The sequence below is a fragment of the Pseudophryne corroboree genome, chromosome 3, assembly GCF_028390025.1.
Source record: "Pseudophryne corroboree isolate aPseCor3 chromosome 3, aPseCor3.hap2, whole genome shotgun sequence".
Taxonomy (NCBI): Eukaryota; Metazoa; Chordata; class Amphibia; order Anura; family Myobatrachidae; genus Pseudophryne; species Pseudophryne corroboree.
In genome coordinates this window covers 61,695,320-61,707,923 of record NC_086446.1, presented here as the reverse complement: position 1 = coordinate 61,707,923, position 12,604 = coordinate 61,695,320, and the positions used below count along the sequence as shown (strand labels likewise).

At 42.8% G+C, this 12,604-nt stretch overlaps 1 protein-coding gene and 1 long non-coding RNA gene across 3 annotated transcripts in view; one reads left to right on the top strand and one right to left on the bottom strand.

The window, feature by feature from the left end:
* LOC135054729 (NACHT, LRR and PYD domains-containing protein 3-like) overlaps positions 1–12,604 on the bottom strand; it is a 188,137-nt gene that overhangs the window by 56,008 nt on the left and 119,525 nt on the right. The window contains exons 9-10 of the mRNA XM_063958026.1: positions 11,081–11,251; positions 2,040–2,210 (exon numbers count right to left, since the gene is read on the bottom strand). Of these exons, the coding sequence (XP_063814096.1) occupies positions 2,040–2,210; positions 11,081–11,251 (342 nt within the window). The remainder of the gene's footprint in view (positions 1–2,039; positions 2,211–11,080; positions 11,252–12,604) is intronic.
* Positions 1–12,604, top strand: part of LOC135054730 (uncharacterized) — a 150,657-nt gene that overhangs the window by 87,075 nt on the left and 50,978 nt on the right. The gene's annotated exons all lie outside the window — the stretch shown is intronic.

Here is a 12,604-nt window from a genome sequence, read left to right as displayed (position 1 = left end):
ACTGTGTGTGGATGGGCAGCGCTTGAAGATCATGTGATTATTATTATTTATTTATTACCAGTTATTTTTTAGCGCACACATATACTGCAGCGCTGTACAGAGAATATTTGCCCATTCACATCAGTTCCTGCCCCAGTGGAGCTTAAACTCTATATTCCTTATCACACCCATGTAACTATAGACCGGTAAGTTTGACATCTATAGTGGGGAAATTACTAGAAGGTATATTAAAAGACAGCACACTTGAGTACTTGGATACCTCCAAGGTTATTACTAGGAATCAGCATGGTTTTGTGAAGGACAGATTCTGTCAAACTAACTTAATAAGCTTCTACGAGAAAGTGAGCGATAATATTGATCAGGGTCATGCAGTGGATGTGATCTTTTTGGACTTCGCTAAGGCCTTTGACAAAGTTCCACATAAGAGACTAATTCTCAAATTAAGGGAGCTTGGGGTAGGGGACACTATTTGTACTTGGGTGAATAATTGGCGGTTCAATAGGGAACAGCAAGTGGGGATTAATGGGATGTACTCTGAATGGGCTCCAGTGCTCAGTGGAATACCACAGGGCTCAGTACTCAGACCATTGTTGTTTAACATATTCATTAATGACCTAGGAGAGGGACTGGAAAACACAGTAGCAATTTTCGCAGATTATACTAAGCTATGTAGAGTAATTAATTCAGACAAGGATGTTGAGTCTCTTTAGAATGAGTTATCTGGACTTGAGGTCTGGGCAGATAAATGGAGAATGAGGTTCAATATAGACAAATGTAAAGTTATGCACCTTGGGACTAAGAACAATCATGCAGCCTATAAGCTAAATGGGGAAAATGTAGGGATAACAGTAGTTGAAAAAGATTTGGGAGTGCTCATCGATAATAAACTTGTCAGCAGTACGCAATGTCAAAATGCAGCAACTAAAGCAAATAAGGTGTTAGCATGCTATAAACGGGGAATGGAGACAAGGGATGAGAATGTAATCCTGCCACTGTATAAATCATTGGTGCGAAAACACCTGGAATATTGTGTACAGTTCTTGGCACCACACTATAAAAAATACATTTTGGAGCTCGAAAAGGTTCAGAGGCGAGCCACCAAATTAGTTAAGGAGTTAGAAGCACAGGATTATGAGAAAAGACTAAAAGGTTAGATTTGTTTACACTGGAAAGGAGGCGACTGAGAGGGGACATTATTAATATTTATAAATACATTAAGGGACAATACAAGGATTTATCAAATGATTTGTTTATAAAAAAAACACTACATAGGGCATGAGGACACCCCCTGAGGTTAGAAGAAAAAAAATTCCATACACAACGGAGAAAGGGTTCTTCACAGTAAGAGTTGGAATTCTTTACCAGAGAAGGTAGTAATCGTGGATTCAATAAATACGTTTAAAAATGGATTAGATAAATTCCTAGCGGAAAAAAATATTCAAGGATACAGCATTTAATTACGATTTAAAAAAACAAACAAATAAAAAACATTATTATACAGGTTGAACCCGATGGACATCTGTCTTTTTTCAACCTCAACAACTATGGAACTATGGAACTATGTACACACAGACACATTCACCCTAGGGTTAATTTTGTTGGGAGCCAATTAACCTACCAGGTTGTGGGAGAAAACCGGAGTACCTGGAGGAAACCCACGCAAGTACGGGGAGAATATACAAACTTTGCACAGTTAGGGCCATGGTGGGAATCGAACCCATGACCTCAGTGCTGTGAGGTAGTAATGCTAACCATTACATCTCCAAGCGCTGTCCCCGCCGCATCACCACTGATGTCACCAACCCGGCAATATGCCGGGTTGCAGTCAGCAACAGCGGGTAGCCTGAGGCGGGCTGCATACTGGGAGCTCCCATATCAGGCACCCCGGGTGCGACCCACCTCAGGCAGTCTAAAATGGGTATTAGAGGCATCTTACAGTATGTTAATAGACGCCTCTGCTAGTTTCTCTGGTCCACTACTGCATTCGAGGATGTTCAGTATTCAGAGGACAGGTATATAAATAGAAAGTCAGTTCTTACCACAGAACCTGTAGGGTACAGGCTGGATGTGTCAGTCCCTCACACAGAAGTTTTATTCCAGAGTCTCCCAGAGCATTCTGTGACAGACTAAGTCTGGTCAGAGAGCGATTTGTAGTAATAAGAGAGCGGAGATCATCACAGCAGGAGGAGGTCAGAGCACAGCCTTGCAACCTGATAAGACATGATGGAACTGCATTAGGTTATTTCTTATCATTTGCAGCCTCACACTCATCACTGACAGAATATACTGTGTAATGTAGATACAATGTTGGTGTACACAGTGTATCAGCTATTAGGCTGTAGGTGTAGTCACTGATAATGTGCTTATTGTGTTACTGACTATAACTGAGGGTAGTTTGATGTGTAGCTGCTTCATGTCTCCTTAGAGTATTGATCAATAAATGTCCTGATATTACCTTAGACATACCACACAATGACAAGATATGCAGATGCTTTTAATATCATTCAGGTTAGAATCAAATAAAGCATATATCGTACTAAAGGCATGGGATGGATGGAGCACAGACAGCAGCTGAATCATTGGGCACAGCTGCTGTGCGTAAATATTCTAATGCTGGTTTTCGGCCTGCCACTCAACGGAGAAGCCTGCAGCTAAACCTCCATTTTTGGACCCCACGTGGGCCCTGACAGCCAGAATACTGCCACCACCAATGAGGGGAGTGTCCCAGGAGTGCATAGAGACGTTTTTGACTATCAACATGCCCAGTAAACAGCAGCGCCAAGAGCGGGAGAGGCGCAAATCCAAGATGGCGGCTGTGACCTCCTCGCAAATACAATCCCAGGCTCCTTCTCCTTCTTCCGCTGCAGCTATCTCCCCCACTGAGGGCCCCCTACTCCTACTCTAACCTCCTATGCTGATATAGTGCAGGCTATTAAGTACACTATGTCCCCTCTGATGCAGGAGCAGGTAGACTCCTTCAGGCAGGCACTGCAGGAGTCTAATAAGAACATTTTACAGCTGCAGAGGAAAGTGCAACCTACTGATACAAGAGTGGGTGAGGTGTTCCAGGATGTGTTTACACTGAAGCAACAGTATGACACCTTTCACAAACAACATTTTCAAGTTATTAATAAGATAGATAATTTAGAAAACGGTTGCAGGAGAAACAATTTGCCCATTGTGGGACTGCCAGAATCTATTAATGGTGAGTCCTTACCCAGTTTTATTACTATTTCTTTGCTGGAACTGTTGGACATTACTGACGATTGCTCTGACATGGTTGTGGAACTGGCTCACCATCTTGGACCGCCTTGTGATAGCCCTAACATCAAATCGTGGGTGGTAATATTCCGTTGCCCTTTTAGGGTATGTACCAAACATGGGCGCCATCTTGAAATTGTCCATCTCGAATCTAAGTCAGTTTTCCCATTTCCAGCACAGTTTTTGGAACAACAGGGTGTACTGCGACTTTTGAATCACCCTGTATATATGTAAGCATCAGATCACATCTATATTAAATACATTATAAATTCGACTTTGGTACCAACCAAACCCGTATTTTTGGGGAGTCTACCAACAAATAGATCTAAAAAAACATTAAGGGTATATGTATGATTGAGTCCTTGTAAACTAATACAACTATGTGAAACAAAAAGGTATTTTAAGAATATCTTTTTTCAGTGATTTATAATTTCATATATACTCTCTAACTAATGCTGTTTTTAAATAAGACTCAACTCTTTATTTTCTTAAATTCACTGACTTACCCTTAATATTAGAAACTAACCTGATTCAGTCGATAGATATATACAGTAACTCCCCTGTCTGTATGGAGAGGCTAATCATCTGTCCCAGATTTTATAAAATGTATCCACTGCTTTCCTACATATAATGTATATACAAACTTTTCATGTGACACTACACTATTTACAAGGGATATTAATGAGCTCACTTCAGGTCCATTGTGGGACGTCCAAGAGCGAGCCACCATTTACCTTTGCAATAGCACATAAATTCACAACATATCAATGGGAGCAAACATCTACTACTTCCTTATCCAATGCAACAAGGGTACATACAAAAGGGGTAAGGGCATCCGCAGGAATTCCTGCAGAAACTATAATCCTTATCACTTCCTGCCAAAAAGCGCTTACTACAGGGCAGGACCAAAGCATGTGCCAAAAGCTACCACTATTCAATATACATTTGGGACAATTAGAGTCACTATGCTCCCATATTCTAAATAATTGAACTGGAGTAATATAAACTCTATGTAAGATAAATAGCTGTATCTGTTGTAAGCGCACCATTGTAGTGGCCTCCTTGCAGGATCCCAACACCTCATCCCAAATATCTGATCACATAGGTCCTAAATCCGACTCCCATTTAGTTTTAAGAACAGAGAGTGTGTTCACATGATAAGCACTAAGCAGAGTCGAATATAGCACAGAGGTAGCCCGGTCCAAACCAATAGATTTAAGAAGTCTACACAAAGGTGAGTCTTGAAGTATTGTGGACAATGAACCAAATTGAGTCGTACATGAGTGGCGGAGCTGTAAATATCGATAGAAATATGATTTAGGTACATTATACTCTGCCTGCAGTTGTTCAAGAGTCTTAAAAATTCCCACAGAATATAGCTGACCAATTGAGCCTATTTCCCAATATCCCCAAACTTTCTTAGTCTGTAAATGTCTAAATTCCTTAAAAGTACGGGTATATGCAAGCGGTGTACCAGGGTCTCATCCATCCCCCTGCAACATACGATGGACCTGTCTCCAAATCATAATTGTCTGCTTAACCAATGGCATATTAATTACAGCTATATTATCACTCAATTATAACTGTAAAGAGGTAATAACGATATTCCTACTGAACAGTACTGGAGACATCAGAGTATCTCCTTTATCATCCTTAACCCAAGTGATCATATGGGACATTTGAACTGCTATATAATCCAATCTAAATTTAGGAAGTGACAAACCTCCAGAGTCTCCCGTTCTCGTCAGTGTATCTAATTTAATTCTGGACCATACAAGTGAGGACAAAATGTTTTCTATTTTACTGAAGATTTTCTGAGAAAGACAAACTGGTGAATGTTGTAATACATACAACAATTTGAGGAGCACCACCATTTTAACAAGGTTGATTCTACCTGTAACAGTAAGGGGGAATTTTCCCCATATCTTAATAAAAGCAGTCCAGGGTCCCCCACAAGAATGTCCACTCCACCGAATCAAATGCTTTAGCAGCATCTAATGAAACTATTGCAGAGGAGCAGACATTCCTGCGAAGGACCTGTAAATGTGTAAAAATATGTTTTAAATTAGATAAAGTGGACCGCCCGGGCATAAATCCAGTCTGATCTTCATGAATCAATTGTACTATCACTGAATTAAGGCTAATCGACAAGATTTTAACCAGTATCTTAACATCCGTAGCGAACAATGAAATTGCCCTAAAAGTATCCATCTTTTCCGGATCCTTCCCACGTTTCAGTAACACAATGTGGATCATTCCGACCCGATCGCTCGCTGCAGTTTCTCACAGTGCAGCGATCGGGTCGGAACTGTGCATGCGTCAGCGTCGCAGTGCACCGGCGCATGCCAGCCGTCGTTGCCTGGCGATTGCCTCAGAGGCAGAGGCGGTCGCTAGGCGGGAGGGGGCTGTATGGCAGCGTTAAGCCACTGTTATGGGGGCGCAGTCCGGCCAACACAGACATGGCCGGACCATTGGGGGGTGGGCCGCAGTGGCTGCCTGACTTCACACGCAGCCGCTGCAGGCCGGGGAGCGACAAGTAGCTCCCGGCCAGCACACTAAAGCTGTGCTGGTCGGGAGCTACTCTTGAAGTGCAAAGGCATTGCTGCTGTGCGATGCCTTTGCACTTCTGTGGGGGTAGGGGGCAGCACTGACATGCCGGCGGGCTAGCACTGTGCTGGGCGTCCCCCCGCATGTCAGTGTTAATGATCGTAGCTGTGCTAAATTTAGTACAGCTACGATCAACTCGGAATGACCCCCAATAATCGATGCTTCTGACATAGAGATAGGCAAGGACTCTGTCTCAAATAATTAAATAGGTTAAGCAATTTAGGGCCATATAAACCTATATGTTTTTTACAGAGCTCAATAGGGATCCCATCCAGCCCAGGTGTTTTCTCCCCAGGAAATTATTTAACTGCCATTTTGATTAAATTCAATGTCAAAGGGAATTCTAAAAGTTCCATTGCTTCAACAGACAGTAAGGGTAGAGAAACTTTATCTAAATAATCCAATACGTCTGGTATGATTTTCAATAATCTTGTACCATACAAATTTTTATAAGTCACAAATTCCTCCACTATTTCACGGGTTGTTGCATAAACCATATCCTCCACCTTGCGGATCGCTGTCACCGTATTAGCGGCTCTATCACTTCCTGCTAGCTTCGTTAAAAGACTTCCCAGTCTATCCCCTGCAGGATAGTACATGTGGTTTGCATATAAAAGACGATATTTAGCTTTATCCTCCAAACATTCACACCCTTCCATCTGCGCTCTCAACCATACCTCCTTTGAAGAACTGAGCTTATCATTCAAATACTGTATTTCTAATGATGCAGGTTCCCTCCAGTCCCACTTTCCGTTATTTATAAGTAGCTCTGAAAGTTGAGACTGCTCTAACTAATGTAGCACGTAGAAATGCCTTAAAGGCATCCCATAAACCCTGTATAGATGTCGTTTTCTCATTTATTTCCATAAACTCATTCCATGATATCTCCAAGTCCGCTCCATTACTAAACTGTGTCAACCAGAAGGGGTTGAATTTCCTGAATAAATTACCTCTAGAACATCCCAGATCTAAATCCAAAACTATTGGCGAATGGTCTGAAATACCCCTGGTTTGATATTGTACATCTTTAATTCTGGGTAATAAGCATCTGGACGTTAAAGCTAGGTCAATCCTGGAAAAAGACGAGTATGTTTTAGAAAAGCATGAAAACTGACGCATATTTGGACGACGCACTCTCCATACATCTAATAAGGCTAGACTCTCCAATAACAGTGCAAAACTCCCATGTCGACTAGATAATTTAGTAGCAGAATGACTTAATCTTAAACCGGATTAATAACATTTTAGAGTCACCTATACATATTGTAGAAATATTGGGGTATAGTCCCATAAATTCAGCCACTTTTCTCAAAACTTCAGAAGAAAAAGGAGGTGGAATGTATACAGCTAGTATAAGCAATGACATAGAATAAATCTGGCATTCCACAAAAACATATCTACCCCATTGATCAATCTGAGCCTACTCCAGGACAAATGGGACAGATCTACGCACCAATACGGAAACACCTCTAGAATGGGACGTATACATGGAGTGGTATGCCCAGCCCACCCATGATTTTTTTTTAGAGCCAGTAGTTTAGCCCCTATTAAGTGAGTCTCCATGAGGCACATAATGTCTGCAGTACTGTATATCGTTTGTAATGTATTATCACCAAAGATCATTTAATTTTGTAATGTAGGTCCCTTACATTCCATGATAAAATGTTAGGCTGGGCCATAACCATGCTTAAACTTAGATATGAGATCTGTCCAGTATATCCACCCAATTTGAATCTACAGGGTCCAAGCTCATCAACATATAATACAACAGGTATGATGTAGTGACGATACATTAAAAATAACAAACTAACCCCCTCCCCCACCTTGTATACCAGTCCAGACATTGGCATACCTATTCCCTAAACCCCCTCCTTAACACTAACTAAAAAAGCGTCATACTAAGAACAATAGGGAAAATATTCAGCAACTATAAGACAAGGCCCACGTCACTCTCCATCCATTATTATACATACATAAGCCCCCACAAGCCTAAAAATATTACACGGAAAAGCAATTTTGACCACATTTACGTAATTAAATATACACTTTATGCAGTGGTCATTCAACACATTTATCTTAGAAAAACAGATCAGGAAGATCCCCTAATTGTCAGCCGCTAACGCCCTTCGTGCTGGTGCCCAGTGATCCAACCAATTTGCAGCCTCACGAGGTGTAGTAAAAAATGTAGTCGCTCCTTCAGCCAGAACCCGCAATCAGGATGGAAACAACATGGCATATTGCAGGTTGAGTTCCCTATGACGCTGTTTAATCGGGATACGTAGTGACCGCACCTTCTGTACTTCTAGGGCAAAGTCCGGAAACACTGATATTTTAGAGCCATTCAACAATAAAGGCCCCTTAGTATGTGTCAAACTCAGAATAGCATCCCGGTCACAATAATGGAGAAATTTTGCAATCATAGTACGCGGAGGTGCACCAGGAGGCTGAGGTCGCATTGGGATTCTGTGTGCTCTATCAATGGTAAATTCTACTCAAAACAACTCTGTTAAACATTTCTCCAAAAATGTTTCCGAATTATTGTCTTCCTATTTTTCTGGCAACCCCACAAAACGTAAATTATTCCTCCTTAATCGTCTTTCCATATCAAACATTCTGGCTTTCATGTCAGTTAATTAACTATCAAACAGTTTCAAGCGCGAGCCCATTGGCAATACTTTATCTTCCAAATTAGATGTACGATTTTCAAGCTCCCCAACTCTTTCCATGACTTTTTTAAAATCATGATGAATTAAAGTGAGATCTGTTTGAACTTGGACTATTTTATCAGAGAGCTGAGTCTCGCTGGCAGCAAGAGCCTCCAACACCATCTTTAATGTAGCATCTGTAGAATCAGCAGGTGGCGATAATGGGCCATGCGGGGGTTTGTTGGGGAGACTCCTCCCCTTTATCTGACTTTGCCAATTTACTATTCGGGGTTCGTGCATACTGAGCCAGTTTGGCGGATGTAGAGATATCATGATGTTTCCCCATAGAAATTTGGGTTGACCACGAATTATTGCACTTGGGCCGAAATAGAGTGTTGCATAGGTTCTAAACAGCCACACCTAGTAGTCAATGTCACACAAACCAGGCTCTATTAATAGCAATATAAGATATAACAGCCAATAAAATAGTCAGAATATTCAGAAGGTACCAAAAAATAAGGGAAAAAAAGCTGTCCTTAAGCTGACAGTTATTTCCTGCCAGCTGTAGATTATATGAGCTACCAAAGAATAAATGCTGCAGCATAACAAAGAAGTAATGTCCCTGCATCAACTCTTTCACACCTCATCTAAATTTGGCTTCTCCACTCGATTTGTATCCCTGTTCTCTACATTATATTACTCCCGTGCCACCCAAGTATCCAGCAATGGTTATCTCTCTACCTCTTTTAATGTCTTTAGAGGCATTCATCAGGGATATCCTTTGTCTCCTCTACTTTTTGCTGCAGCGTTGGAACCCCTGGCGGTTGCACTAGGATCCTCTATATAATTCCATGGCATTAGCATGGGTTCTGCTGAGCTTAAATTGTCCTTGTTAGATGACATGCTCCTTTTTGTGGCAAACCTTCTCACTTCCATCCCGGCCATAATCTCATTATTGACTTGCTTTGGTTCGTTCGCAGAATATTAAATTATTCAACACAAATCTAAATTGATACCGGTGGTGAATATTTCCTCTACGGATTTATACCTGTTACACCAAGTGAATAGTAGTTTTCGGATTTCTTGCACTCATTTTAAATATCTTGGTATTAATGTCCCGATATGTTTGTCGTCCCTATACTGCTTAAATTATACCCCTATTCTTTCCCAATTAACGAACCTGCTGTATGCCTGGAAGCTGTTACCTTTATCTCTTTTTGGGACAATAGCTTTGGTAAAAAGTATAGCTTTCCCAAAGCTATCTTACCCCAACCAAATGCTCCCTATTTCTCTTACCCTGTTGGATATAAAAGCTTTTACCAAATTGTTTACCTCATTTTTGTGGAAGAGAGATCATCCCCATATTACAGTGGCCAAACTATGCCTTCCTCGGTCTAAGGGAGGCCTTGGTTTGCCAGACAAACTCACCTTTATGAGGGCTGTACACTTTAAATATATTAGTGACCGGTTATTAGACAGACACACTTATACTCACCCAAAAACTGAATCTGCCATGTTTGCACCACTCTCTGCTACTGTTCTCCTTGATTTACCAAAGTGCCTTATTCCTAGCTATATATTTCATAATGTTCTATTTCGAGACACCTATATGGCCTGGAATAGTATCTGCATGAAATTATTTAGGCCTTATACTGGTTCCAAGTATGCCCCCTTCCTAGTTAACGCAATGTTTCCTCAAGGATTAGATAACTCACTCTTCCATCATTGGAAGGACAAGGGAATTGCCAAGGTAAAAGATGTATTTGAACCAGGAGCCAATATCATTCCATTTAGTGCTTTGCATGATACCTTCAACGTCCCATACAAACAATGTTACATGTATATCCAGGCTGTGTGCAGTGCATGCGGCCCCTGGATCCAGGGGGGCCCACACCACATACACTGCACCAATGCTGTTTTCATACTTACCTTTCTGGAGCCCCGCGATTGGCACTTAAGCTGCAGGAGCCGTGGAAAAAAAATCAGTCCAAAAATGTCCACAGCACAAGCGCATTAGGAAATTAGTCTCTGGGTCATGGCGGGCGCCATGTTTCCGGAGACCTGCGCATGCGCAGTAGACTCCGGCACACTGTCGGAGCCTATAGTGCCATGGAGAGGAGTGGGCCCACCTGTAGTCTGCACATGGGCCCCCTCCTCTCTTTAAATGCCCCTGATGCTACGTTACAGTGGTTTCCAGGAAAACAATGTACCTGTAACATAGAATTTCAGATGCAGACACAGCCGACACATTTTCATATGCAGACACATAGCAATGCAAATAAGACACATTCTTTGGTAAAAATGCACAAAAAGATGCAGAGCATTAGTAAACATGCTCATGACTAGGGACAACTAGAAGGGCTGTGGACGTGACTGCAGAAACAATGAAGTAGGACACATCTGTAGATATATAGGGGGGCACCAAAATCCTCTAAATGCCTAAGGCCTCTTAGACGCTGTGTTCAGATGATATAAAAGAAATACTAGTAGATAATGTTTCTGTGACTTAGTCCTGTGTAGTCTATGTACTGAGAGAACAGATATATAAGTACTAAGACAGATCTTACGTAAGTTCCTGCAGGGTACAGGCCGGGTGTTTCAGTCCCTCACATAGAAGCTTTATTCCAGAGTCCTCCAGAGCATTCTGTGACAAGTGCAATCTGATCAGAGAGCTGTTTGTAGTAATAGCAGAGCGGAGATCATCACAGTAGGAAGGAGTCAGACCACATCTATATAACCTGATGAGAGATGGGGGATCTGTATTAGTTTGTGTCTTAGCATTTTCTGCCTCACACTGCAGGGCCGGACTGGGACTAAAAATAGGCCCTGGCATTTTTTAAGCACAAAGGCCCACCTCTGTGACTCCTCCCCTTACTATTCCTGACTCCTCCCACTTATTAGTCTATGCTCTTACAAATATAATTAATATTCTAACAACATACAAGCGTACATCATTTTCTATTAAAATACACACAACCAGTGGTTGAAGTGGAAATTTTTAAGTGGGGGTATGGAAATGTGAAGTTTGTAAATAAGTGCGCGCCTGAAAAGGGGGCATGGCTACGCAAAAGGGGGCATGGCCTTCAGTGTAGTTTACCATACCATACACCCCTTATACGCATTATGCACCACAATAGTAGGACCCCTTATACTATCTAGTACTGGTGCCTCTTTCACATTATACCACACAGTATGAGCCAAAATTCACATTACAGCACCCGGTATGAGCCGAAATTTACATTATATGCCCCCAATAGTGCAGTGCCAGATCCACAATTGCCCCCACAGTGCCAGGTATACAAATGCCCCCACAGTGCCAGGTATACAATTGCCCCCACAGTGCCAGGTATACAAATGCCCCCACAGTGCCAGGTATACAATTGCCCCCACAGTGCCAGGTATACAATTGCCCCTACAGTGCCAGGTATACAAATGCCCCCACAGTACCAGGTATAGAAATGCCCCCACAGTGCCAGGTATACAAATCCCCCCACAGTGCCAGGTAAACAATTGCCCCCACAGTGCCAGGTATACAAATGCCCCCACAGTGCCAGGTATACAAATGCCCCCACAGTGCCAGGTAAACAATTGCCCCCACAGTGCCAGGTATACAAATGCCCCCACAGTGCCAGGTAAACAATTGCCCCCACAGTGCCAGGTATACAAATGCCCCACAGTGCCAGCCAATTGCCCCCACAGTGCCAGGTATACAATTGTCCCCACAGCAGCCAGTGCTGTAGCTGCTTACCGCTGCTGCACTGCTATTGCTGCTGCTGCTGCTCCTCCGGGCTGTGAGGGACGGGGTTGAGTCAAGAGAGCAGAACGCCCGCCAGCGCGGCTGTGTCTAGCGCTGAGGCGTATAGCGGCTTCTGATTGGCTGCCGGTCCGCGAGCTCTGATTGGCTCAGGAACCGGCGACTGGTTTGAAGTCCGCTATACGCCGCCGCGCCAGACGCTCTCCTCTCCTGACAGCTGAGACATGCTGCCGCCGGACTGAGCGGCAGCGTGTCTCAGTGACCGCTGGACCGGCCCACGTGGCTATCGGCCCTTCTGGCATTTGCCAGAAGTGCCAGATGGCCAGTCCGGCCCTGC